The 25,814-nt window shown below is 43.5% G+C and overlaps 1 protein-coding gene across 3 annotated transcripts in view; it reads right to left on the bottom strand.

Moving 5' to 3' along the window:
- LOC104986530 (chromosome unknown open reading frame, human C16orf62) overlaps positions 1-25,814 on the bottom strand; it is a 138,996-nt gene that overhangs the window by 89,750 nt on the left and 23,432 nt on the right. For all 3 annotated transcript variants that reach the window (XM_010837124.1, XM_010837126.1, XM_010837125.1), the window contains exons 6-11: positions 23,253-23,329; positions 19,292-19,420; positions 13,328-13,412; positions 6,725-6,784; positions 1,059-1,155; positions 305-352 (exon numbers count right to left, since the gene is read on the bottom strand). In XM_010837124.1, the coding sequence (XP_010835426.1) occupies positions 305-352; positions 1,059-1,155; positions 6,725-6,784; positions 13,328-13,412; positions 19,292-19,420; positions 23,253-23,329 (496 nt within the window). The remainder of the gene's footprint in view (positions 1-304; positions 353-1,058; positions 1,156-6,724; positions 6,785-13,327; positions 13,413-19,291; positions 19,421-23,252; positions 23,330-25,814) is intronic.

The raw sequence follows: 25,814 nt of genomic DNA, 5'->3' as shown, positions 1-25,814 counted from the left end.
CACACAGCCAGTAACAGCAGAGCTAGGATGTCAAATCCAGTTGATCTTCCATGAACTAATCAACCAACCTCTCCCAGCTTGAGTTTTCTTCTCCGTAAAACGAAGATTAAAAAGTGATCTCTACTTCATTAAGTTTTCATTTGGATTAAATGAGAAAATGGACGGAAGGTGCTTAGCACCAGATCTGCTACACACTAAGCAGTCAAAGAATGATAGCTGCTATTGCAGCGCCATTCACAAGGGCGTGTGCAAGAGAGAAATTTTTTGGAAATGTATGGCTCTGGACATTTAAGAAGAGCCTTACGTTTTGGAGAGGAACTTGTTACACTTCAGGATGGAAGCTTCCACGTAGCTACAGAAACATTTCGTTAAGGAAGACATTTTCCAGACTGCCTGTTCCCCACGGGGAAAAGCCTAACTGTTCACGCAGAGAGCTAGGTGTGCCTTCAGAAGAGGGGCCACGACAGCTCTCGACAATCCAAAGAATTCAATCAGTGAGTGGCTTGTGGGTTCTACATTTGGTTTTCAAGGTTTTATTCTTATTTAAAATAAAATTTGGAAAATGTTATATGCTGATTTATGTTTATGTGCTGAAATTTAAACTGGGTTTTGAGCACTTCCAACTGAAGCTTTATGGGGAAAGGATGAAACAGAGAACTAAGATTCCTTTTGTGTATAAGTCGGACTGTCTGTTCTTCAACACTGGTGTTTGTGCAGAGAAGCTGGACCCTGCTCTTTTCAAGGTCTTGGGACCAGAGAAAACATACACAAAAAAAACCCCAAAGCATTTTAATTAAGAAAATTAATGTGGGAATGTTCTTCAGGGAAACAAAAGCCTGGTACACAGCACCACAGTCAGTCTCTCTCTCCAGAGAACTGGAGAGAGCCAGGTCCAAGGGCTTCTTGGACAGTGTGGCTGGGGCTGTGCTTCCAGGAGAGTCCCCCTGACAGGATCCCATTTTCAACAGGAATCTCAGGGCAGCTCCTCACACAGCCTCTATTAACAGTGCAACTCTTGCAGCCTATCTTTAAAATCATCAGACAGAAAAAAAGGATACAATCTTGGAATGAGTTCCCTGATGGAAGCAATCTTGAAAAACCAATTTAAGCATGTTTCTTTGGCTGTGTCATTTACATTCTCTGGAGAGAAGTGATCTGTAAAACAAAAATAATACCCATCAGCCTTCCTAATTCTTGGGATCTGTTACAGCTGCTCTGAGTCCTGGGACAAAAAACAGTTACAGTGCAGCAGAAGGGTGGGGCGCCCAGTCCTTCCATGGCTTTCCTTGCAAATATCATTATTAGGAAACAACCAGTGATGATGAGAGCAGACACACAGAGGCTTTCTAAGGGCCAGGCGCCACTCAGAGCGCTTTACAGACATCAGATCGCTCGGTCCCCACAAGAGCCCTCCAAGTCATGTACTCTTACGGTCCTCTTTCACAGACACAGAGAGTGAGGCACTGCCAAGTTTAGGGACTTGCCCAGGGCACATAGCAAGCAGACGTAAGAGCTAGAATTCAACTCAGGCAGTCTGGCTCCACAGCCTATATTCTTAGCCACTGCCCTTAATTTAATCCAGAGGCTCTTGGTGTACCCACCAGTAACTACAGAGATACTGCTGAGAATTCCAGATGCTTGAGGAATCTGCAACTGTAACATGAAATGCGATGGTCCATCACATGGACCTGACGTGTATGGTAAGTCAAGACCCTGAGGTGAGAAATCAGAGTTAGGCTGCCATACCACTTGAAGACTTGAGTCACCTTGTGACAAAAATGCTACTTTCCCCTACTATCTGCTCTCTTCTTCTTTAATAATAAGACTCTCATTTTCTGCTGGGCAAACAGCCATCCTTGCAGCTCAGTGTGGCCATGTGACCAAGTTCAGGTCCCAGGACATACACAGGAGCGCAAGGAATCAGCTCCAAGGGAAGGGGCGTGATCTTCATTTCTTCTTCCTTCCTGCTGGCAAGAATGCAGATACAAAGGCCGGAACCTCCATAACCATCTTGAACCACAAGAGCAAGAGAAGTCAAGACGGCTGGCACCACAGGCTGCCTGCCAGCTGTGATTCTCTTTACTGTGATTTTGTGTTTTCTGAAACTGATGACCAAGCCCAATCAATGACATACGTCTTAGTAAGAAATGGATAAGAGTACGGAAAAATGAAAACAAACAAAAAAACTATTCAACACCAAGAAGGCTACTCTTGAACTCTCACATTTAAATGATTTCTGCACAAACTGGAGCCCGATCCCACCCCTCGGTGTGCTTTACACTTTTATGATTCAACCAAAAAGGGAGAAACTGATTACTATAGAACGTAAGAAACGAATGTTAGCCTGTCGCCCTCATCATGTTGCTCAGTGAGTCATTTTTCATCCCTGGTTCTACTTTCTGCTACTTGGTGGTACACCATTAAAGTGATTAAAATATCTACAGAATCAGCAAAAAATAAAATTCTAGGTACTTCACTAGCAGAGAACAGTCAGTAATCACAACTGCAGATATTTCAGAACTGCAATCTCAAGTATTTATCTATTTTTGGATGTTCTGGCATGCTTCATTCATTGGAGAATTATTCACTTGCCATTTTCTAAGAGAAGGGAAATTACCATTTTTCCTCTCCTGGCCTGAATCCATGTACTTAAAAGTAACTTTTTTCCAAGTTCCAAGAGATCTAGATAGGAAAAGATAAGGGCTATTCTTAAATTCATTTGTCAGTCTTGCCTTTTGGAAAACAGAGGAGGGGTGAGGTTAATTTCCCTTAATGTGACCGAATCATGTGACTTGAGATCCAAAAGCAAAAATAAGTCTCTGAGGTCATCTACTAAAAACTTTTGCTTTCCAGCTGAGGGAACGGAGGTGCAACAAAGGGTGGGATGACACGGAATATGGCTGCCAGGGAAAGTGGGACATCACACCAAGGCAAGTTGTTCTGCGTGTACACAGCTATGCAATAATCCACATATGCAATACAAAGGCTTTATATTTTCCTTCCAGTTCAAGAGATCATTTAGGAAAAGGATTATGTCATACAGGACTTTAAAATCTTACAGAAAAAAGTAAATAAATGAAATGGGAAGAAAAAAATGTTATAGCAAGCTCAACAGTACATTTCATTACTTCGTCTGCTCACGACGAACGTCTCAGGAACCAATTAGAAGATAAGAGAGCACAGCACATAAGAGAGACCCTGCCCTCATGAAGCTTACATTCCAGTGGGTCTGGTCAAAGAACAAGAAAGTGAGCCAAAGAGATGTGAGAGGAAAGGGAGAAGTAGCCAGGTCAGGAGGGGCTGCAGCCTTGGCGAGGAGTCTGGGCGTTCTTCTAAGCGTGACGGAAGCTGCCTGAAGAGCTCTGAGCAAAGGAATGACATGACATCAATTACACTTCAGCGCCTGGGCTGCTACATGGAAAATGAATTTACAATCTGGAAATTAATTCAGAAGAAGCTTCAATGTAAAGAAGAGCTGAGACATTTTCTTCCAGTTCCTACTTATTTTTCCTTTATGGGCTCCTTTTTTCAACCCTGAACTTCTGTGGATATTTTAAGAGAAGGGAGGAGACCAGTGAGTCTGGTTCTCTTCCATTTGTCAAGTCTCGACCATGGCAGTGAGACATCTTTTTACGTAACAGGGCTCATAGGGGTGCCACGTCATCTTAATATGATGACCTGAAAGGCCAGGTCAGCTAAGGACACTGCTTATCCAGAGGCGGCTGTATCAGCCACAGGGAAAGCCAAAGACAGGAATGCCCATGGCTAATGAGGAGAACCACAACACAAGAAACCCAAGTCACTTATCCCAAGATGGAAATGAAATTGTTTTACCACTTAGAGTATAAGCTCTCTTCCCTCATATGCTGGATGAAGAAATGTTGGGGGAAAATTACCGTATCTAGCAACATGTACTTTCTGTGAACCCAAAGGACATCAGTATCTTTCCAAACCGGTAAGAGCTATGCTTCAGTTAAAGCTCCTGAAGGTAAAGGGCTCAAATACTAAGATCACAGTCTGAACTTGATTCAAATGGAAAGAATCAGTACACATGCCACCAGACTTCTCTCTACACATAATTTCTTTAGGCAGAATTCTGCATAGTAGATTTCGTAAGTTTTCTTTATAAATATTGTTAAGAGTCAAGATTAAATACATTTTTGAGAAAAGTTTGCCCCTCTCCTTTTCAGGTTCTAGGAAACAGAAGACACATGCAGATAAAGATTTTAACTGAAAGGGGAGAAATGAAATTCTTTTCAAGAAAACAAAAGCCTAATTCAAGGTTAAAAAACAGCAAGTATTTGGGAAAGCAAGAATTTAGTAATAAACATGCTAATTAGCACATTTAGACAAGCACTAAAAGTGAATATGAAAATAGCCTTTTATTTTGAACTTATAGTTTTATAGTTCAAGTAGGGAGAAAGCTATTAGTAATTTTTCCTTGCATTCATTCATACTAAGTTGCTTTAGTTGTACTGGACTCTTTGGAACCCTATGGACCCACCAGGCCCTCTGTCCATGAGACTTTCCAGGCAAGAATACTGGCGTGGGTTGCCATGCCCTCCTCCAGAGGATCTTCCCAACCCAGGGCTCGAACCTGCATCTCTTACGTCCCTTGTATGGGCAGGCAGGTTTTTTACCACTAGAGCCACCTGGGAAGCCCAGTTTTTCCTTAACTAGCCCTAAAATGTTGTTGGTATAGTTAGTGAAAACTGACAGGAAGGAAAATTATTGCAGGAGGTATGAACATAAATGCCCCTAGGGGCCAGGCAGGTGATATAAACAACAGTTAGATATACAACAATAGGAGGAAGCAGAAACTATACCAAATAGCATTTTAAAAAATACTCTGGTAGCCAAAGAAAACACCTAACTGGGTTTAATTCTGCCTGCGGGCTGAGAGTTTACTGCTGCTGATATAACACATGGAAGAAACACTGGCAAGTGTAAAATAAATGCACCAAATTTGCCAAATCCTTAAGCTGACAGAGAAGGCCTTTCCATCAGGCTGGCCCCTGCCTCCCAGTCCTGAGAAGCCTAGAATGTGTGCTGCTGCTGCTAAGTTGCTTCAGTCATGTCCGACTCTGTGCAACCCCATAGACGGCAGCCCACCAGGCTCCCCCCTCCCTGGGATTCTCCAGGCAAGAACACTGGAGTGGGTTGCCATTTCCTTCTCCAATGCATCAAAGTGAAAAGTGAAAGTGAATTCCCTTAGTCGTGTCCAACTCTTAGCGACCCCATGGACTGCAGCCTACCAGGCTCCTCCATCCATGGGATTTTCCAGGCAAGAGTACTGAAGTGGGGTGCCATTGCCTTCTCCGTAGAATGTGTGAGGAGCTGTTAAAAACCACTGCAGGTGGGAATGTGGTGGAGGGGAGGGTGGAGTGCAGTGCTATTCAATGGAAATACCATGTGAGCCCCATTCAAAGAGCTAAAACAAAAACGTGTAATTTTAAAATATACTTCATTTAATCTAATTCATCTAAATATCATTTCTATATGTAAACATGTAAACTTAAAAATCAGTGAGATATTTCATGGTCTCTTATTTGCATTAAGCCTCTGAAATCCAACATTTTTTTTTTTTTTACTCACAGCATATCTCAGTTTGGACTGGCCAATCTCTAGTGCACAAGAGCCTCATGGGACCAAGTGGCCAGCATAATGGATGGTGCAGGTCCAGCACTTAGAGCCAGGCTCTCACTTGCTGGTGGCAGGACTGTGCCAAGTTCCTGGCTCTTTCCCACTGGGTGGGCCCCCCTAAAATGAGATGCAGTGATTCCAAAGAGCTTTTCTAGCCCTAAAGGTCTGTAGAGTTCTGTCTTGCTTTCTGAGAAATGTGCATATTAACTAGTTTTAACAATACAGATGATGGAAGGAAGGAAAAGACAGAAACAGAAAGAGAAGAGAGAAAAAAGAGACAATGAAAGAAACAGCAAAAGAGAAAGAGACACAGAGAGAGAAAGACAAAAAAAGAAAACCCAAAAGACAAGACAAGACAGATTAACAGACAAAAAGAAAAGTCAAATTACAGGTCTGTCCGATGCCATCTCTTCATCCTCCAGGGAAGCAGGAGCAGGAGGAGGTGGGATGAAAGTGAAGACAGCCTGTTGTTCTAACTTGAACAGATGAGCGCACCTCCTCCCAGCAGTGCTAGGAACTCAGAAGGAGGAGTAAGAGAGAATGGATGCTGTTGCTGCGAGTTCCATACTAGCCTCACTGTCATCTTTCATTTATGTGACAAAATAAATTTGTGATCTCATTGTCCCATTATAACCTCCTGAGAGTTCAAATTGAGCAGCAATAAATTTAATGCAAACATCACTTGGGCATATACTGTAGATGCAAAGCATCTGTTATTATTGATTTATTTGATATTGTTCTTTAATATAAAATTAGCTCTATAAAGCAATTTGCTTCTTAGGAAAGATATACAGGAAAAATATTAAAATGTCAAGCACCAGAGAAATTTAAGTTGGTATAAAAGTTCAGTTGAATCTAATCATAGGATCTTTTCATTCTTGCAGATTCAAATTACTTGCTCAAATCCCTAGCTGGCTGTTGGAAAAATCTGCTTTTCAAAGACTGAGATGATCAGTAAGAGTGTTTCTTTAACTTTCAACACACAAAAAATTTCAGGTCTCAATAAATCCTAACTTGATATAAACCTTCTAACCCTGACTTGAGGGCAGAATGAAACCCGCTGGAACAGCTATGACGTTACCTGGTAAGACACTGCGGTTATCCACACACATGGAAAAGATGCGCTCGTACACCAGCTTCCCTGGGGAGAAAAGGACATATGGTGTCAGCATCATGCCCTTCAGGTGCAAACACTAAATTAACATTTCTTAATTAGGGACAGAGATGGAGACAGCGCCAGGATGAGCTTCAACTTGTGAGAGTATGCTGCCACCTAGTGGACCAAATTTTTAAGCCATGATTCTTTTGAAAGAGGCAGAAAAGTGATCCTTCACTTATGCCAGGCAAAGTAAGTCAGACAGAGAAAGACAAATACTGTCTTTCGCTTATATGATTTCACTTATATGTGAAATCTAAAAAGAAATTAAAAAAGTAACAGAGTAATAGATACAAAGAACAAACGTGGTTGCCAGGGAGGAGGGGAAGGAGTGAAACAGTGAGAGAGATAAATGACTCATGGGTATGAAATGTAGTTATGGGGAATATAGTCAATAACTACGTATTATCTTTATATCATGATAAATACTAATGACTTATTGTGGTGATCATTTTGAAATCACTGTGTTATGTAACAGGAACTAACACAGGTCAGTTATACTTCAAAAAGAAACAAGCAGAGCCTGGGATCTACAGGCTCTATAGTGGGGTTAATGGCGACCTCCAAGAGGGCTTACACCAAGGGGCACCTTCTAGGACTGCAGCGGCCAGTACCCGTCCCCAAGGTGAGCCACCTCCTCCGAGGTCTCCACAGGAGACTCTCCAACACCAGCAGGCATATCTGATAGGCTGAAAGTGAGAGTGTTAGCCACTTAGTTGTCCAACTCTTTATAAGCCCATGGACTGTAGCCTACCAGGCTCCTCTGTCCATGGAATTCTTCAGATAAGAATACTGGAGTGGGTTGCCATTTCCTTCTCCAGGGGATCTTCCCAACCCAGGGATAGAACCCAGGTCTCCCGACCTTCTGCACTGCAGGTGGATTCTTTACCACTAAGCCACGAGGGAAGCCCCTGAGGCACTTGAAAATATGCTCGTGTGGAATCTGTCCTCAGAGGTTCTAATGTAAATGGTCTGGGGCACAGCTTGGCCACTGGAAGTGTTCTTAAAGCTCTCCAGGCATGTAACTGAAGACAAGAACCACGGCCCCAAACCACGGATTCAATTTAGAAGTTCCTAGGAACCCTCAGGGATCGAGCCCCAGTTCTCAAAGCTATGTGCCTTTGACCTCCTGGCAGGAAGCATTTGGTTACCGGCAGTCACAGGCTCTCCAAGGCAGCCACACCTGATGTGGAGAGAGGCCTCCTGAGATAAGCACAGAACTCCAAGCACTGGGACTGTATGCGCACAGCACAGCAGGCCACACTGGGCGCTGTGTGACTTCTCACACCTCCTCAGGTGTGTGGACCCAACTTCAGAGAACCCAATGCCTTTACTCCTCCACGAAAAGCTTACCATCTCTCCAAAACCAGCCTTTTTTTTAAAAAAAAGACTTTTTGTATTTCATCTTCATATTCTAAGGGGCCTTTAACTATTAAACCATTTTTGGCCAAAAGAGATTGGTGAACATTTATTTTCCTTCGTTAACTTCAGTCCAGTTCAGTCGCTCAGTCGTGTCCAGCTCTTTGCGACCCCATGAACCACAGCAGGCCAGGCCTCCCTGTCCATCACCAACTCCCAGAGTTTACCCAACCTCTTGTCCATCGAGTTGGTGATGCCATCCAACCATCTTATCCTCTGTCGTCCCCTTCTCCTCCTGCCCTCAATCCTTCCCAGCATCAAGGGTCTTTTCAAATGAGTTAACTCTTCACATAAGGTGGCCAAAGTATTGGAGTTTCAGCTTCAACATCACTGTTAAGTTAGTGGACAACTATCTTGAGAAATAACACCTGATCCTAGATTCCTTTCTTTTCTTGATTCACTTTCTTATAAACCAAGGACACTGAAATACAAGAGATCAGTAACAACAGGGACAACAGTTAACATTTTCTGAGCACCTTACTTTTGACACTGACCCTGCCAGTTCCTAGAGAGGGACAGACATCATGTGTTTCCTGCACATTCTCCCAATTAAAATTCTCCCCAGAAGTTCCCAGAGGCAAAGTCTACGTTCCACAAGTGAAGTTGTGGGAACTTCATAATGGGAAGTTCCACTTCCCATTCCACAAGTGAAGAGACCAAGGCTCAGGTTCACACCACCCTGGAGGAGAGGCAAGGAATGCAGGCAGAGAGATGCCAGAGCCCAGCTCCCAGCTCCCAGCTCAGCGCTCACTGCCTCCAGGGAAGTCCCAGCAAAAGCACCGCCACACCTGTGCGCTGCAGACGCCCAGGGCGGTGTTCCGCATCCCCGCCCAGCTAGATGCTCCTGCGCTCCGTCAGCCTCGTCCACCACCACAAACCACCTGCTCCCCAACAGTAGCACGTGTTCCTGTGGAGCCGAGGGTAACAGTGACACATGCACAGTGGACCTCAGCACTCCGAGCTGCCACTCAAGCAAGGCCAGTCCCGCCCCCTTTGCAAAAGGTGAGAGTGGCTTTCTAGCCCCAAAGTGTTAACACAGTATCCTTCAGCCCCTGAACACGCACGCAGGCCTGAGGAAAGCTATTCACAACAGATCCAGACAAGGTTGCCTCTGGGAATCCTTTGAATAGGTGAAACATGCCCACCGTTCCAAATTCAAAATGGCTACAGGAGGCACCGAATGATGCTCACTGCCTGGACCACCCTCGTTTGGGGGAGCTGGGGTGCGGAGAGGCACTTTTACTAGTTTCTTGAGTATCCTCCTAATGTTTCTTCAGGCAAACACAAGTGACAACAAGCAAGTGTTCTAACTTTCCCTCCTTTCTTACACAAAATGGAACATACTCTCACAGCTGTTCTGTATCTTGAGTTTTTCACCCAATGACATAACCTGGGTACTTTCCACACCGGAACACAGAACAGCTTCACTCCTTCTCAGAGGCTCCTAGAGCTGCAGTGCACAGACGTGTCATCTTCTGTTTAACTGGTCCCCTCTGGTCCGTCACTCGGGTTGCTGGGATGAATTCCCAGAGGTGAGTTGCTGAGTCAAGGCTACACGCACTTGTACTTTTCACAGAGAGAATTTCCTTCATAAGCCAAGTGATGGATATGGGTTTGTGTGGACTCCGGGAGTTGGTGACGGACAGGGAGGCCTGGCGTGCTGTGGTTCATGGGGTCGCAAAGAGTCAGACACGACTGAGCAACTGAACTGACTGGAGAGCAATAAAGCAGGTGCTCTGACTGCTCAGAGAGAACTCAATTTGAGCCCCAGCTCTGCCACTCATTACCCTGGGGAAGTGGATGAGCTGCTTTACTTCCTTGTGCCTCAACCTCCTCATCTGTGAAGTGAGGATAATTATAGCTGCTGCTAAGTCACTTCAGTAGTGTCTGACTCTTCATGACCCCATGGACTGCAGTCTACCAGGCTCTTCCGTCCATGGGATTTTCCAGGCAAGAGTACTGGAGTGGGTTGCCATTGCCTTCTCCGGGATAATCATAGACCCTACCTCATAGAGCTGTTACAAAGACAGCGTGACTGAATATCACTAAAGAACCTAAAACAGTCAGGCCCAAATTTGCTGAGGATTTCTCACTGTTATTCTCAACCGCCAGCCCAGCTAACTCCTAGAATACAGCAAGGACAGCAGGCATCTACACCATACCTCAGTCCTGCTGGCTGAGGTGTGGGGCTGGGCTGCCACCACAGAGGCTGACAGAATGACTGCCCCAAATTCTCACAGGGTTAATGTCTGGATCTGGCCAGGTTTGCAGGCTCATCAGCCTCTTGGAACTAGTCTCACCCAGGGATGCTGACTCAGGCAAAAGAGACTTGCAGGAGGCTGGCAAAGGAAACCAGAAGGTCAATGTGTCAATTCGCCATGAGAACAGAACCGTCAGGAGAAACAGACACAGCCACCAGCCTCTCTGGCTGACTCACACCCTCGCTCCCTGAAGGCAAGCTGGGCATGAGGACAAGCTGAGGCCCAAGGGGTGTGTAATTGATGTCTATTCTGAGAGCCTAAAGCGTCTGTGTGTTCTGGATCACTCCCCGCTCCATCCCCACTGCCTCCCCAGGTCCCTGCCACCCTCATTTTTTACCTGAAATGTTGCACTGGACTCACAACTGGGCCCCTTGCCCCCGCCCTTGCCCTACAATCTAGTCTCAACACAGCAGTCAGAGGAAGCATATTAAAAATTAAATCAGAACTTCCACTTACTCTACATAACACCTCAGTGGCTCCTCACATCCTCCAGGTCAAAGCCCAAGTTGTCTCAAAGGCCTACATGGCCCACCAGGTTTCTGGCCATGTCCCCATCCCCACTCACTACCACTCCACACCACCTGCAGCACCCTGGCCTCAGTTCTCCAAACCTGCCAGGACTGCTCCTACCCCAGGGCCTTTGCACTGGCTATTCCTTGGTCCTAACTGGCCCCACGTTGCCAGCATGTGGTTCATCTCTCATGTACTTCAAGTAATTGCTCACACATCAACTTCTCAGTGAGGCCTTCTCCAACCACCCTACTTAAAAGTGCAGCCCACTGCCACCCACTGCTCTGATTTGGGTTTTTTTTTCCCTCCATAGCACCAGTCCTCATCTAATATACAATCAGGTTTACTTATGTATTCTGTGAATCTCCTCTTTGTGGCACAGCCCACAAAGGCCTGGATTTTTGTTTCCTATTTGCTGACATCCTCAGCGCCTAGCAGAGCACCCGACACCACCTCCCCAGATCATCTGAACCCAGAGATCCTAGATGTCTCTTTCTGCCTCAGTTAGCTCCTATTCCCTTTTCTCCTGGAAAGAGCATCAACCTTTCTTCTTTGGGGTATCCCAGCTCTGGATTATCTGCATATTCCCTCCTCCAGAGCCCATAACTGGCTCAGGGACTGACGAGTGATCCAAGCCAAATCAATGAAATGAATTCCAAGAGTTCTGCTGGAAAGTGTGGCTAGAATTCCCTTCCTTCTCCTGGGACTACTAGCAGCAAAGCTGATAGAAGCTGGGGACACCTTGTGGAGCTTGAGAATGAAGTCAACCCAAGAAAAAGTACTAGAAAAAGACACAGTTCTGAAGATATTGGTTGAGTTCTTGAATCCAGCTGTACCTGAAGCCAGAAATGACCCCTGGACATTTCAACATAAGCCAATAAATACCCTCCCTTCTCCAAGACTAGTATGAGTTAGTTTCTCTATCACTTGTTCCAGTTAATACACTCAGGTCTTTGGTCTCCTATGCAGAAATATATGGTCACTCTGAATGACATTTTGTTTCCTAACACATTTGACCTTTCAATGGGTTACAGGCTAGACTTGCCAGGTTGGGAGCCCACTGGCAAGGCAGCTAACATTATGTGCCAACCTCCTCTGCATTCAGTTCTCAGAAGGAGACTGTTTCCTAGTTCTTGCAGGGCACCTCACTGCTGAACGTCACGTACGGCCCACAGGCTGCCTGGTCTGGGCAAATTGCTAATGGCATGATGTCTTGGCCACTGACCATCACAAGCAGCATGGAGACTTCCTGTTTCTCCAAGGGACTCCTGGTTAATTAATCTCTTCCATCTAGATCTCTCTGCTGGGCTCCCAAAGATCATTTGGCTTGAGGGGTTGAGCATGTGACAAGGGGCAGCCACAATGATGCAGGAAGACCTCATAGGAGCTGCAGCCATCATCCACGGGACAGAGACTGGAGGCTTAGACTAAGGTTTCAACAGAGAAGACAGAAAAATGGAGTACTGGGGAGAAACTGAGGAGGCTGAAGAGAAGAACCTGGTGATGGACTGTACGTGGGGCATGGCGAGAAGATGCTCAGATTTCCAGAGTGGGCAACACGGTGCATGGTACCGCCATTCCCTAGGACAGAAACCCAGCATGGGTGGGGAAGGGCTGGGAAGAGATGCCGGGCTGAGTTCTGAACAAAGTGGGTTCCAGATGCCATGAGCTGGCTGGCAACGGATCAAGGCCTGGATAGGACCTGTGCTCCCTAGCCCGCCTCACTTCGCTCACTCACCTTACTAGGCTATCAGAAGGTGGGAAACAAGTAATGTAAAATTCTTTCTGGAGGAGGAAATCGCAACCCACTCCAGTATTCTTGCCTGGGAAATGACCTGAGCAGAGAAGCCGGGCGAGCTACAGTCTGTCCACGGGGTCACAAGGAGTCAGACACAATTGAGCAAATGAGAGCGTGAGCACACACATGTGCACATGCACACACACACATCTATATATAAAACAGACAGCTAAGGAGAACCTGCCGTGTAGCACAGGGCCTCTACTCACTGCTCTGTGGTGACTTTGGAAGGCAATCTGGGAAAGAGTGGATACATGTATATGTGTAGCTGATTTGCTTTGCCGCACAGCAGAAACAAGCACAATGTTATGAAGCACCTATACGCCAATAAAAATTAAGTTAAAAAAATAAAATTCTTTCAAAAACAGCACTCTTATTAATGAGCAGGTGAGCAAGGGTAAGGGTGAGGGTTTTGATTTCCTTCGTGACTTACCTCAACAATGAAACCACAACAGAACGTATTTTAAAGCAACTCGACCATCCAACTTCTGGCAAAACAAACTACTTCTTAGATTTAAGATGAATAAAACTAGTACTTACCAAATGTATCGAGTATATCAGTGATAAGGACAAATTTGCTTGGGTAGAACTGAATAACACTTGTGTCCGAAAGAAGCTTTGAGCACTAGAAAAAGAGAAGGGAAAAGTCACTCTGTCATGTCTGACCGGGTTGAAACACTCCAAGCCTGGAAAGGAAAGGATTTCTACAGACAAGCACAGGTTTTTACCATGGGCCAGGCCTGGTGCTAATCTCTGGAGGTATAATTACAAGAAATACCACTGTGCTTTTGACAAAGGGAATCGACTCTGCTCCTAACAGAGCCTCTTAAGGAATGGCACCATCATCTGCCTCCAGAAAAGCCACAACTTAGGAATCTTATCCAGAGGGTCTGAACTAGGATCAGTATGTAGTCACCAGGAAAGTCAGCCAGCATCCTTGCAGGTGACTCCATCTTTTCAGTATGGCCTCCTCTGGTTTATTTCAGAATGGTCTTTATTCTTAAATGTTCTTTTCTATGAAATGACCCCATAGGTTCTCCGGGGCTTCTTAACTAGCATCTATTATTTATACTCACTCTTAAATTTCCTTCTAAAAGGAAACCTGACAAGTTTCAAAGAGTTACATGTTTCTCTGGAACTGTGCTCTGCAACACCAGGAACATTTTGGGTTTGCAGGAAATTGCTCAATCCCTCCAGCATCACCTACGCCAGAAGGCCATTGACACGTTCAGGACTCAAAACAGATTACAGCCACACAACGTGGCCCCGAACACCCCAGATGAAGTCATCTCATATAATCAAAAACAAAAATCTATCTCTACTTTGAAGAATGCAAAGTGATACCCTGAAGTCTTGACAGATTCAAAAGTCTGAATAAGTAACTAGATAACCTTGCCATAGTTTATCAGAGATAAAAAATGTCACGTAAAAACCAAGACTATTTGGACATTTAGAAAGAGTCCTTTCATATGTATGCACTTTCAACGTGCAGTGAATGGCTAGAAAGTTCATCAAGAGGTAGACTGGCATGTGTTTTCAGTTTGGCTTTGTTACCCAATATCTAAATTATTAATCAAGTTTCTCTTTAGCATTATCTAATTAAAAGTAAATAACGTGTCCAATTTGTGAAGCAACCTCTCATAGCCCAAATGTTACTTGGGGGTTGGAGGTGAGGGGAACGTAAGCTGTGAAAACAATGGCATCGACACCAAGCGTGGCATTTGTATCTACACAGAACTCCATTTCCTGACACCTTGCTTTGTGTTTTTCACATGCCCTTTATGAGAGCTCCAACTTAAACAATTACCCCATGAGACTTCAGGGCTTGGAGAAAACAAACAGCTCTGAATCTTAGAGACTGTTTACAGTACACAGTGCTTGGTTCCTAGCGATGTGACATCTCCTGAGTTTCGACCAGAGCCCCTCAGAGATGAGTCACTGCCCGTGGGGAGGAGGGAGGGAGAGAGAATTCAAACAGATTTCAAATTAAACACAGCTGGCGATTCCCAACACTGCATTGATTTGTCTCCCCAGCTGGTGTCACAGAATGTAAGGTTTTTTTAATCCAAAGTTAAAGTCATATAATGTTATAAACTGAAGTCACTATTTTGAAGATTCCACAGCTATTTTTTTAAAGCTTTGCTGCAGTTTCCTAAACTAATAAAAATCAGGCACCCCGTGGTATGTATTAAAAACAGAGTTCCTGCTCCTCTCCAAACCTACTGGTCAAAACCACCCATGGAGGCACCAGGGAATCAGCATTTTAAACAAGGGCTCCAGGTGCTGCACTAACACAAGCCTGTGACACTGGGCTCGTGAAATCCACAATCTGTACTACCCTCTGAATGGAATAAGCGCTCTACAAACCAGGGGTTCTCAGCTTCAGAATAACCTGGGGACCTCTGTGAAATAACAGTGCCTGGGATTCTGATCGAGCAGCTCCAGTGTTCAGCTTGGAAAACAGGATTTCTTAAAGCTCCCAAGTGATTCTAATGTGCAGCCAAGGTTGAGAACCATTGTTATAAACATTTCCTGAGCAACTGACTGGTCAATTACCTGTCTGAAATACTTGCTATCGAATTTATCAACACTGCAGAAAAAATACTAAAGGAATGTTTTTCATTTGTTGCTAATTAATGATATTCTAGAAAGAAACTAACAAGTTCAAAAACTAAGTTGTAATTAAAAAAACAAAAATTTAAACCAAAGCAAATGAATAAATTAAAAGATAACCTATGATTGAGTACTAAAAAACCATGACTATATGGATGGATGGATGGGAGCAAAGAAGGAAGGAAGCAGACTAAACAGAGGACAATTATCGCCTAGAACATATATTTTTTAAATCCTAAAAATCAGTAAGAAAGATACAAATAACATAATGGAAAAATGAGCAAAAGGAATCAACAAAAGGCATCTTACAGAAAAAGAAACTCCAGTGGCCAATAAACATTTGAAGAGATGCTCAATCTTATTACAATCAGGGAATTGCAAATTAAAATCACAATAAAATATGATTTTATTACTTCCTAAATTGAAACAATTAAAATAGCAAGTCTGCTCATACCAAATGTTGGTAGGCTGCCGAACAGCAGACTCTCACACTCTGCCACTACGGTGCAGGCTAGCACAGCTACTGCAGAACATAACTTGGCGTCATCTGGCAAAGTGGACGAGGCACACACCATACACCTGAGCTATTCTACTTTTAGGTATGGGACTTCATTAGAGAAACACTTTATATGGCCACCAGCTGACCTGACTAGTGTTCACATGGTTCATAATAATGAAAAAGGAAAAAGAAAAGGAAAGAACTGGAAACTCATCAACAGAATGAATGATACATAATTCATGCACCAGTAGATGAATTCTCCTGGAGAAGGAAATGGCAAACCTCTCCATCTGATCTATAGGGTCAGCACAATCCCTATCAAAATCTCAGAAGGTTTTTTGGTTTTGTTTTTTTGGTAGAAATTGACCCTAAAATTCACATGGATACACAAAAGACCCAGAAGAGCCAAAACAATTTTGAAAAAGAAGTTAAAAGACTTATACTACCTAGTTCCAAAACTTAAAACTAGCTATAGATCAAGACAGGTGGTACTGGCTTAAGGATACATTTAGAGATCTATGGAATAGAATTGAGAGTTCAGAAATAAACCCTTACATTTATGGCCAACTGACCTAACAATGATGCCAAGATAAGTCAACAGGAAAAAGTCTTTTCAGCAAATACTGCTGAGACAACTGGATATCCAAAAGCAAAAAAAAATTAATAAATTTAGAGACTCACACCATACATACAAAATAATAATTCAAAATGGACCATAAACCTAGATGTAAGAGCTAAAACTATAAAACTCAGTAGAAAAAATAGGAAGAAATTCTCATGACCCTGGGTTATGCAAACAGTTCTTGGATACAACTCTAAAAGCATGGGCCAAAAAGGAGAAAACTGACAAACTGAACTTTATTAAAATTAAAAACTTCCACATTTTAAAAGATAACATTATGAAAATGAAAAGACAAGCCACAGACTAGGAGAAAAATACATGTACCTCATGTATTTGATAAAGAATTTATATCAAGGATAAAAAATTGTTACAACTCGGGAAAGAAGATAAACGAAATGACTTTTTAAATGGGCGAGTCTTGAATGGACAGTTCACTAAAAGAAGATATAAAAATGACCAATAAACATGAAAAGATGCTCAACATCATTAGTCAGGTGGGATATGCAAATTAAAATGGCATGAGATACCTCTTCACACCCAATCAGATGGCTATAACCAAAAAGACAGACAATGAAACGGGTGACGGAGAAGATACAGAGGAACTGGAATCCTCATACACTGCTGGTGGGAATGCAAATGCTGCAGCTATTTTGGAAAGCAAACTGGCCATTCCTCAAAAAGGTAAACATAAACTTACCATATTATTTAGCAATTCCATTCTTAGGAATCTATTCAAGAAAAATGAAAATATATGTCCACACGAAGACTTGTATGCAACTGTGACCAGCAGCATTATTCATCACGGTCAGAGTGAAGATGATCTAAATGGCCACCAACTTACTAATAGATAAGAAAAATGTGGTTATGCCTGCGGTGGAATACTACCCTGCAGGAAAAAAAAAGTGCTGATTTAACAACATGGATGGACATCAAAAACACGGTAAGTGAAAGAAGCCAGAGGCAAAAGAATGACCCTACGTATATGAAATGTCCAGGAAAGGTAACTTCACAGACTCAGAAAGCAGATCAGTGGTTTTTCTGGAGCGGAAAGTGGCAGCAGCTAGGAAAATGTTCTAAAACTGGACTGTGGAGCAGCTGTGCAACTCTGTAAGCTCACTAAAACTTACTGAATCGTACATTTACAATGGTGGGTTTTAGGACATGTAAATTATCTCAATAAAGCTGAAAAAACAAAACAAAATAAAATCTTACTACAGAGCAAATAAAGGGAACTGCGCTTCCTTTCTCCATACTCTGCGCCTTCACCAGCTTTTTTGGATAAAGAAGGTAGCCTTTAAAGTACTGAAAGTCAAATAATTACTATTAACCAGATGTGGAGTTAATTAAACACTTTTATGGTTCTTTTCTTTGGATACGCATGAATCAAATCTCCAGATGTAAATCTCTTAGAAGTCACAGTTCTGTGCTACAAAACTCTATGGAGAGATGCTGCCAACGAAAACATTTTGAAGAAGCTCTTGTTAGTTTAGCTATTTTCTCACTTGAGTCACTCAGCAAGCAACTTCCATCAAGTGCCTCCAAGATGAGAGAAACCTTCAGATATTTACTTTGTCAACAACTGTGATGGAAGGGAAATGGGCTTGGGTTTGCCTCTATCATGAACACTAAAATAAACAGTACCTGCCACACAAAGTGGAGAAGGCAGTGGCACCCCACTCCAGTACTCTTGCCTGGAAAATACCATGGATGGAGGAGCCTGGTAGGGTGCAGTCCATGGGGTCGCTGGGAGTCGGACACGACTGAGCGACTTCACTTCCACTTTTCACTTTCATGCATTGGAGAAGGAAATGGCAACCCACTCCAGTGTTCTTGCCTGGAGAATCCCAGGGAGGGGGGAGCCTGGTGGGCTGCCGTCTATGGGGTCGCACAGAGTCGGACACGACTGAAGCGACTTAGCAGCAGCAGCAGCCACACAAAGTGTCATCCTAAACGCTTTCAAGTACCCAGTGTAAAGACTCTCAGACTCTCCTAACCCTCCTTCAGAAAAAAAGGCAAGAAAACAAATGTCACATTCCCATGACAATAAACAATAATGAGAGCTAGTACTTCTGAACTAAAATGGCTGTTCAGCAATTCTGTCACCTCTGCTCTGAAAATCGTAACGCATACATCAGTCCTTGTATAGTGTACTTCTGGACATGTTTTGCCAAGACAGGATGTTTTTATGATTCAAGAGACAGGATAAGCTGTTTTCCCTACAGAACTTGCTCTTGTAATCCAAAGCTTCTCATGGATCAACAAACAGGACTCAGCAAATGCACCTTTGACACTATAAACACATTGTCTATGCCACATTATCATACAGAACATGACCCCAAAATGCATACATCAGGAACATACAACCATTGGTCCCAAAGATACAAAGAAAATCTGGTTAAGAAAACCCAAAACACAGTTAGTTGCTCAATCTTTAGTCTATACAGATCATAAATATGTCAGGGGCTAAAACAGGGCCAACAAACTGCACAACCCTAGGGGGACATCAGTAATTCTGTAATCTAGGGTGAAATTTCCTGGAATTACACTGTGCATAATCTATACAGCTGCACATGGTGGCCCTGGGATTAGCCATCTCTTAAAAAACACGGACTCATAATCATGGACTTTCACAGGAGGTAGGTGAAAATGGAACAGGTGAAAAAATTAGGGTAAGACCCTGAAGGCAGGCCTTTGAAAACCCTAATTATCCACAAAGGAGTTTTACAAAGGAAATTCTGGAGGAAAAAAAAAAAAAATCACTCAACCTGACCTGGATGACTATTTTTAGAGCCTTCACTTTCTGGTCCGAGGCCCAGGCGTCCTTCAACGACTGGTTGAGCTCCTCTATGCGGTTCACATAATCCTGTTGAGTCAAATTCAACAGCTCCTTTTGGGATCCCTGTGGGCAGAAAGTAGAAAGGTACATGTACAGAAAAAAAACATTTTGGACTCCCCACCCCCATGATATTAGTTTTGATCTGTAGGTTGTCCTCATATCCCAAGCAAGATCGACAGTTCTGTCTTGTGATCAAAGAAGTTCTTTGAGTTTTCTGCAAAGATGGGCAGAGGGCAATGATTGGGAGACTGGCCTGGAACGTAAGTCAGACCTGAACCCACTCCCAGCTCAGTCACATTCTAGCCATATGACTCAAGATCAGCTGCTTTCCTCTCTAAGTCTCTTTTGTGAACAGTGATAACAGGACTTACCTTTACTCAACACATAGTTAATGGGGCATGTTTTGCGCTAGGCAAGTATGGTATACTAGATGTCCCAGATACAAAGTTGTGCAAAAAGACATTACTTCAGGACTAACAGAGTTTAAGGTACAGAGGACAAGATGGACCCTAATACAGAGACAAATATTCAGGGAAACCAATTCTACGAAGATACATATCACAGTGTACCTAAATCTGAGGTGTCCACTGTAAGAAGCACAACTGTTTTATGTATCACTAAGGAGGAAAAAATGCTGATGGTGGACATCCACCAGTTGAGAGAGACAGCTCAATTTCAGGGATACACAAATGTTGAGGAAAAGGTTCACCTTAGTCTAGACTGGTGGTCAAGAATGGTTTCCTGGAGCAAGTGATGCTTGAAACAAATTCTCAGTGGGGTGCAGGTATTAACTAGGCCATGGAGGGGTATTAACTAGACCAAGAAGAGTGCATTCAGGACAGAGAGCTGACTCTGAGCAAAAACCCATGGCAGAAGCGGGTGAGGTCATCACTGGGATGAAATAACAACATATGTAAAGACCAGTACCACTGGCACACAGTACATGCTTATTAATCGTTGGCTTATTGTTAAGATGCTAATTACACAGTTCACAGGAGTGAAGGTCATGCTAACAACCCACATGAGGAGACCGGGAACCAAATCCTTTTTAAATGAATGTTCCCTGGAATCCAAAGTGAAGAACTCTTTTTTTTTTTCAATTGAAGTATAGTTAATTTACAACATTGAGTTCATTTCTGGCAAGGGTTCTGTAGTGTGGTGGTTATCACATCTGCTTTACAACATGGAGTTCATTTCTGGGGTACAGTAAAGTGATGCAGTTATATCACGTATGTATATATATTCTTCTTCATATTCTTTTCCATTACAGTGTATTATAAGATACTGAGTATAGTTGCTTACTGTGCTGTACAGTAAGTCCTCGTTGTTTCTCTATGTTACACATAGTAGTTTGTATCTGCTAATCCTAAACTCCTCATTTATCCCCCCACCCTTTTCCCTTTGGTAACCATAAGGGGAAAAAAAATGTTTTTTCTAAGTCTAGAGCTGGTTTTTGTTTTGCAAATAAGTTCATTTGTATATTTTAGATTCCACGTATAGGTGGTATCATATGATATTTATCTTTTTCTGCCTGACTTACTTCACTTAGTACGATACTCTCTCAGTCCATCCATGCTGCTGCATATGGTTATTTAATCCTTTTTATGGCTGAGTAGTATGCCGTTGTGTATATGTACCTCATTTTCTTTATCCATTGATCTGTTGGTGGACACTGCTTGCATGTCTTCGATATTGTAAATAGTGTTGCTATGAACGCTGGGGTGTATGTATCTTTTCTAATTAAGAGTTTTCTCCAGATACATGCCCAGGAGTGGGATTGGTGGAACAACTCTTTATTAAAGAAATACAAGTAGGAGGTTCAGGAAATGTGAACTGATCCCAACTGGTCACTTGAACAATGAGACAGGATTCTCCCTGCCCCTTTGGTATAGGAGGAGCCACATGACTAGTTTGGACAAACGGGTGGTGAACCGAGCTGCACGTGTCCCTTCTGGGCTGAGGCAATGAGAAGTGACCCCCATCTCCAGTTCTGCTGTTGACAACCCTGGAACCATCTGTTGAGATGGCAGCACCATGAGATGGTGGTATGCCTGTCACCTACACTGGATGAGTAATGCGAGAAGAAATAAACCTTTATTAAGCCACTGAGACACTGGGGTTCATTTGTTTTCAACCTTGCCTTGTCCTGACAAATATGCCATGTTAACCTGGAAGCCATGCCATCTGCTGCTGTGAGCAGGGAGAAGCCAGGTAACCAGTCTGCAGAAAACAAAGACAAAAACAAAAAAAGGAGAACTAGGAAAATCTGGAAGCTACACAGAACCAAGAGAGACAGCAGACAGCTGCCAGGGTTCCGGGCAGTTTTTCAGTTCCCGCCTCCAGGCCTGTGTGCCCTTGCAGTGTACCCTTCAATACAGTCCTTATTTTCCACATAAACCAGTTCAAGTGAGTTTCAGTTACTCAACAGACAACAGAGCTTTGATAAAACCCTTGGCATTTCCCTACCAGCCAAGGCTGGCTGGTGACATGCAGACTGGGGCTCTCCGGCACCCTAATTCAAAACGTCATTACTGAATTGAGAAATAAAAATATTGAACTATAAGACTCTGATGAGCAGCTAACAACTCTGGTCTCAGGGCTAGAAGGACCCAGAAACGAGAGGCAAAATATAGAACAGAGCAATGGCAACTGCTATTACATGGAAAGAAAAAGTGAAAGTGAAGTTGCTCAGTCGTGTCCACCTCTTTGCGACCCCATGGACTGTAACCTATCAGGTTCCTCTGTCCATGGATTTTCCACGCAAGAATACTGGAGTGGGTGGCCATTGCCTTCTCCAGGAGATCTTCCAAACCTAGGGATTGAACCCAGGTCTCTTGCATTGCAGGCAGATGCTTTACCATCTGAGCCACCAGGGAAGCAGCTATTACATGGACCTTTGCAATTTCAAGGCATTCCCATTCAGCCCACACAACTGTATTATCTCCATTTTACAGATGAGGAAATGAGAACAGTAAGATGAATGCCTGAGGCTACCCTGTTAATAAGCAGTCAAGCTAAGGCCTCTAGACTCAGAATGGTAGTGACATCAGCTAACACTTGCAAAGCATGTAGAATGTGCTAGGTGCTGGTCTAAGCACTTCACATGCATTAACTCATGTAATCCTCTGTATGCACTCTAAGAGGCAGATACTAGGTAGCACCTCCACCTTATAGATTAGTAAACTGAGGCACAGAGCTCAAGTTCTTAAGCACCTTGTCCCAAATTACAGAATTACCAAATAGTAGAGCCAGGATTCAAACCCAAGGTCTGGCTCCAGAGTTTCCCCTCTTACCTACCAGTCTCACCCCTCCCCAGGAACCAGGCTAGAAATGTTTATGAGTGAACTCTGCCAGGGAGAACTACGCAATCTGGATGGTGCACATCCACGTTAAACATGAGACTGTGAGCCCACAGTTAGGTGGAATTTAAGAGAATCCAGAAATCTAGATTCATACGTTAAATTTACTAATTTTTATGAGTTGGCAAAGGAGTCGTGTTCTTTAAAAGCACGGGCAGGCTAATGAAAGATTCCAGCAGCAGAGCAGCTATGAGCAGCCTCTGCAGCAGGCATGACCATGCCACACTACGCAAGGCGGCTTCCCAGGAGATGGCTCCAGTCGGCTTCCCCAGTTAACCTCTGTCCCCAGATGCCCCGGGTTTGCTCAAGTATCACAGTGAGAAGGATGCCTTTGGAAAACCAGCTCGAGGCAGACTCCTGCAAGCTCAGCCAACCACACCGCTGGCATCTTTCCCCAGATTGGTTAGTGCCTCAGGAGGCCTAAACACAATGCGCAGCTCGAGGACTAATCAGAGAGCAGCCACCAAGATTGACTTCGCTTGGCAGAAGCACCGGCAGCATCACTGCTCCTGGGATTCAGCAAATGACTCGCTCACCTCCTCGAAGTCATCCAGCTCCTCCAGCCTGGTTCGAACCTTCTCTGACATTGCAGATGTGGCGGTCCCAGCTTTGCCTAGACAGAACGGATTTATGTCACACAGGTGGCTTTCCTCTGTCACCAATACCCCCAAAAGAATGCATCGGTCACTCTACGCTTCATCATGAATAAACAGGCTGGGGAACAATTTTATTACAGACAACTCCCTGAGATTTTGAAAGCAACATCCTTACGAAACCCAAGTTTCATTAGAAACATTTCTGCCCAGGAGCTGTTCGTGGGAACGCAGCAGGCCAACCTCAAAAGGGTTCCATGACATTTGATATTTACAAACTTTTCACTAAATCATTTGTTTATTCCTAAAGAAAGGCAGTCCAGATAAGGATGCCAAGAATCCATCATTTAGTTGTTTTCCTCAAACAAAAGGCCCTCTCAGGCTTTACTCACAGTGTAGAATTGTTATACTAACAATTAACAGAACAACAATCCCACTGTCCAGAAGTGGAAACACTAGGGCTTCAAAGCCCTCTCTTCAAGCAAACAGGACTTGTGAGCCGCCCTTCCTCGTCCATCAACACAACGATTCTCATCAGCAGGGACTGGAGGGAGGAGAAGAAAAGGACCCTAGGCCATAGGCCAGTCACAGGGCGGGGCCTCTGCCCAGCAGCCTGTTGTCCTCCGGAGCCTTCTATTTCAGAACCCTTTCTCCATCTTAAGGGGGTTTCTGTTCTAGACCAGAGGCCCGCTTGCTCCTGCCTACCGAACTCACTCTCAAGAACTAAAGTTTACTCTTTTAAGGCACTGGTTTCGTAGCTCTGGTGTTAAAGCACAGATTTGCTGGGATCAGCTGAGAGCATGGTACAATTATTCAATTACTAACAACTACTAAGATTCCAAATAATTTGATTTTTTGACCTGGTTTCTACTTTCCCCTTCATTTTGAAATATGTCACAGAACGTGCATATATGTACATTTTAGCAGACCATCATACACCCTTTGTAAAGAGTCCCTTGGACAGCAAGGAGTTCAAACCAGTCAGTCCTAAAGGAAATCAACCCTTCATTGGGAGGACTGACACTGAAGCTGAAGCTCCAATACTTTGGCCACCTGATGCAAAGAACTGACTCATTGGAAATGATCCTGATACTGGGAGAGATTGAGGGTAAGAGGAGAAGAGGGCGACAGAGGATGAGACGGTTGCATGGCATCACTAACTCAGTGGACATGAGTTTGAGCCAAGTCCAGGAGATAGCAAAGGACAGGTTAAGCCTAGTGTGCTGCAGTTCATAGGGTGGCAAAGAGTTGGACACAACTTAGTGACTGAACAATAACAACATAAAACCTTTGCGGCCACCACCCAGATAGTATATTGTATATTCTCTTGCTTCTTTCACTCACCGCTAACTTTAGTTCATGAAGTTTACCCACGTCGTTGCACAGAACTGCAGCTAACGCATTTTCATTGCTGCTTAGTATTTTCCATGGTGTGAATACATCACAAATTATTTCTTATTTTACCATCAACGGATGTTTGGGTTGTATCCTGTTTGGGGCTACTGTGAACAACACCGCTATGAACATTTCTCTGCGTGTCTCCTGGTTCCTATATGCATGCATTTCCTCAGGGCAGTGTGGCTCAAACTTTTACAATAATCACTTAAGAATGTGTTAACATGCAGATTCTGATTTTTAGTAGGTCCAGCAGGGCCTGTGACTCTGCATATCTAATGAGCTCCCAGGTGATATCACTGACCACACTTTAAGAAACATGGACTTGGGCAGAGTTGAAAAAATGCATTCTCTCGAAGGCCATATATAAGTATTTTAGGTTTTGTAAGCCATGCAGTCTCTGCCCCAACTTCTCAACTATGATATCAGAGTACAAAAGCAGCCACAGACAGTGTGCACACAAGCTGGCATGGCTTTGTTCCGATAAAACATAATTTACAAAATTAAACCAGATTTGGGCCAGATTTGGCCTTGAGGATACAGTTTGCCACTTTCTGATCTAGGGTATATTCTAACAGTGGAAATGCTAAGGAAAAAGGCTGGGCCATCTTCAATTTTAACAGATAATACGAAAGTGCGTCACACAGTGGCTGTGCCATTTTATACTCCCAGCAGCACCACATGACAGTTCCTGTTGCTCTACATTCTCATCAGCTAGTGATAGGGTCACTTTTTGAGCTCTCCAAACTGGTAGATATGCAATGCTATGATTTACTTTTTTAATGGTTTGGGGTCAAAGTTACGCCTATAACAAAGGTGCCCCCACTCTCTTGATTTCTAATGTGCTGTTTCAATCTGCAGAGAACACACAGAGTTGTAGCTGCCATACCAGCAATTTGCAATACAGCACGCCTGTGCTCCTCTGCGCCCCAGTGATATAGAAGCTAAGTCAATGGCTTCAGAATCACCCAGGAGCTTCAGAAATGGAATTCCTGGGATCCATTCTGCAAGATTACTTTGATAAGCAGAGTAGGACCCAGTGGTCTATATTTGCATGAAATATAAATATATATTTATATATATATTTTATTTATATATATATATATATAT

The sequence above is a fragment of the Bison bison genome, unplaced genomic scaffold (assembly GCF_000754665.1).
Source record: "Bison bison bison isolate TAMUID 2011002044 unplaced genomic scaffold, Bison_UMD1.0 scf7180017864072, whole genome shotgun sequence".
Taxonomy (NCBI): domain Eukaryota; kingdom Metazoa; phylum Chordata; class Mammalia; order Artiodactyla; family Bovidae; genus Bison; species Bison bison.
The sequence above is the reverse complement of the archived record's forward strand: the minus strand, read 5'-3'. Positions and strand labels throughout refer to the sequence as shown.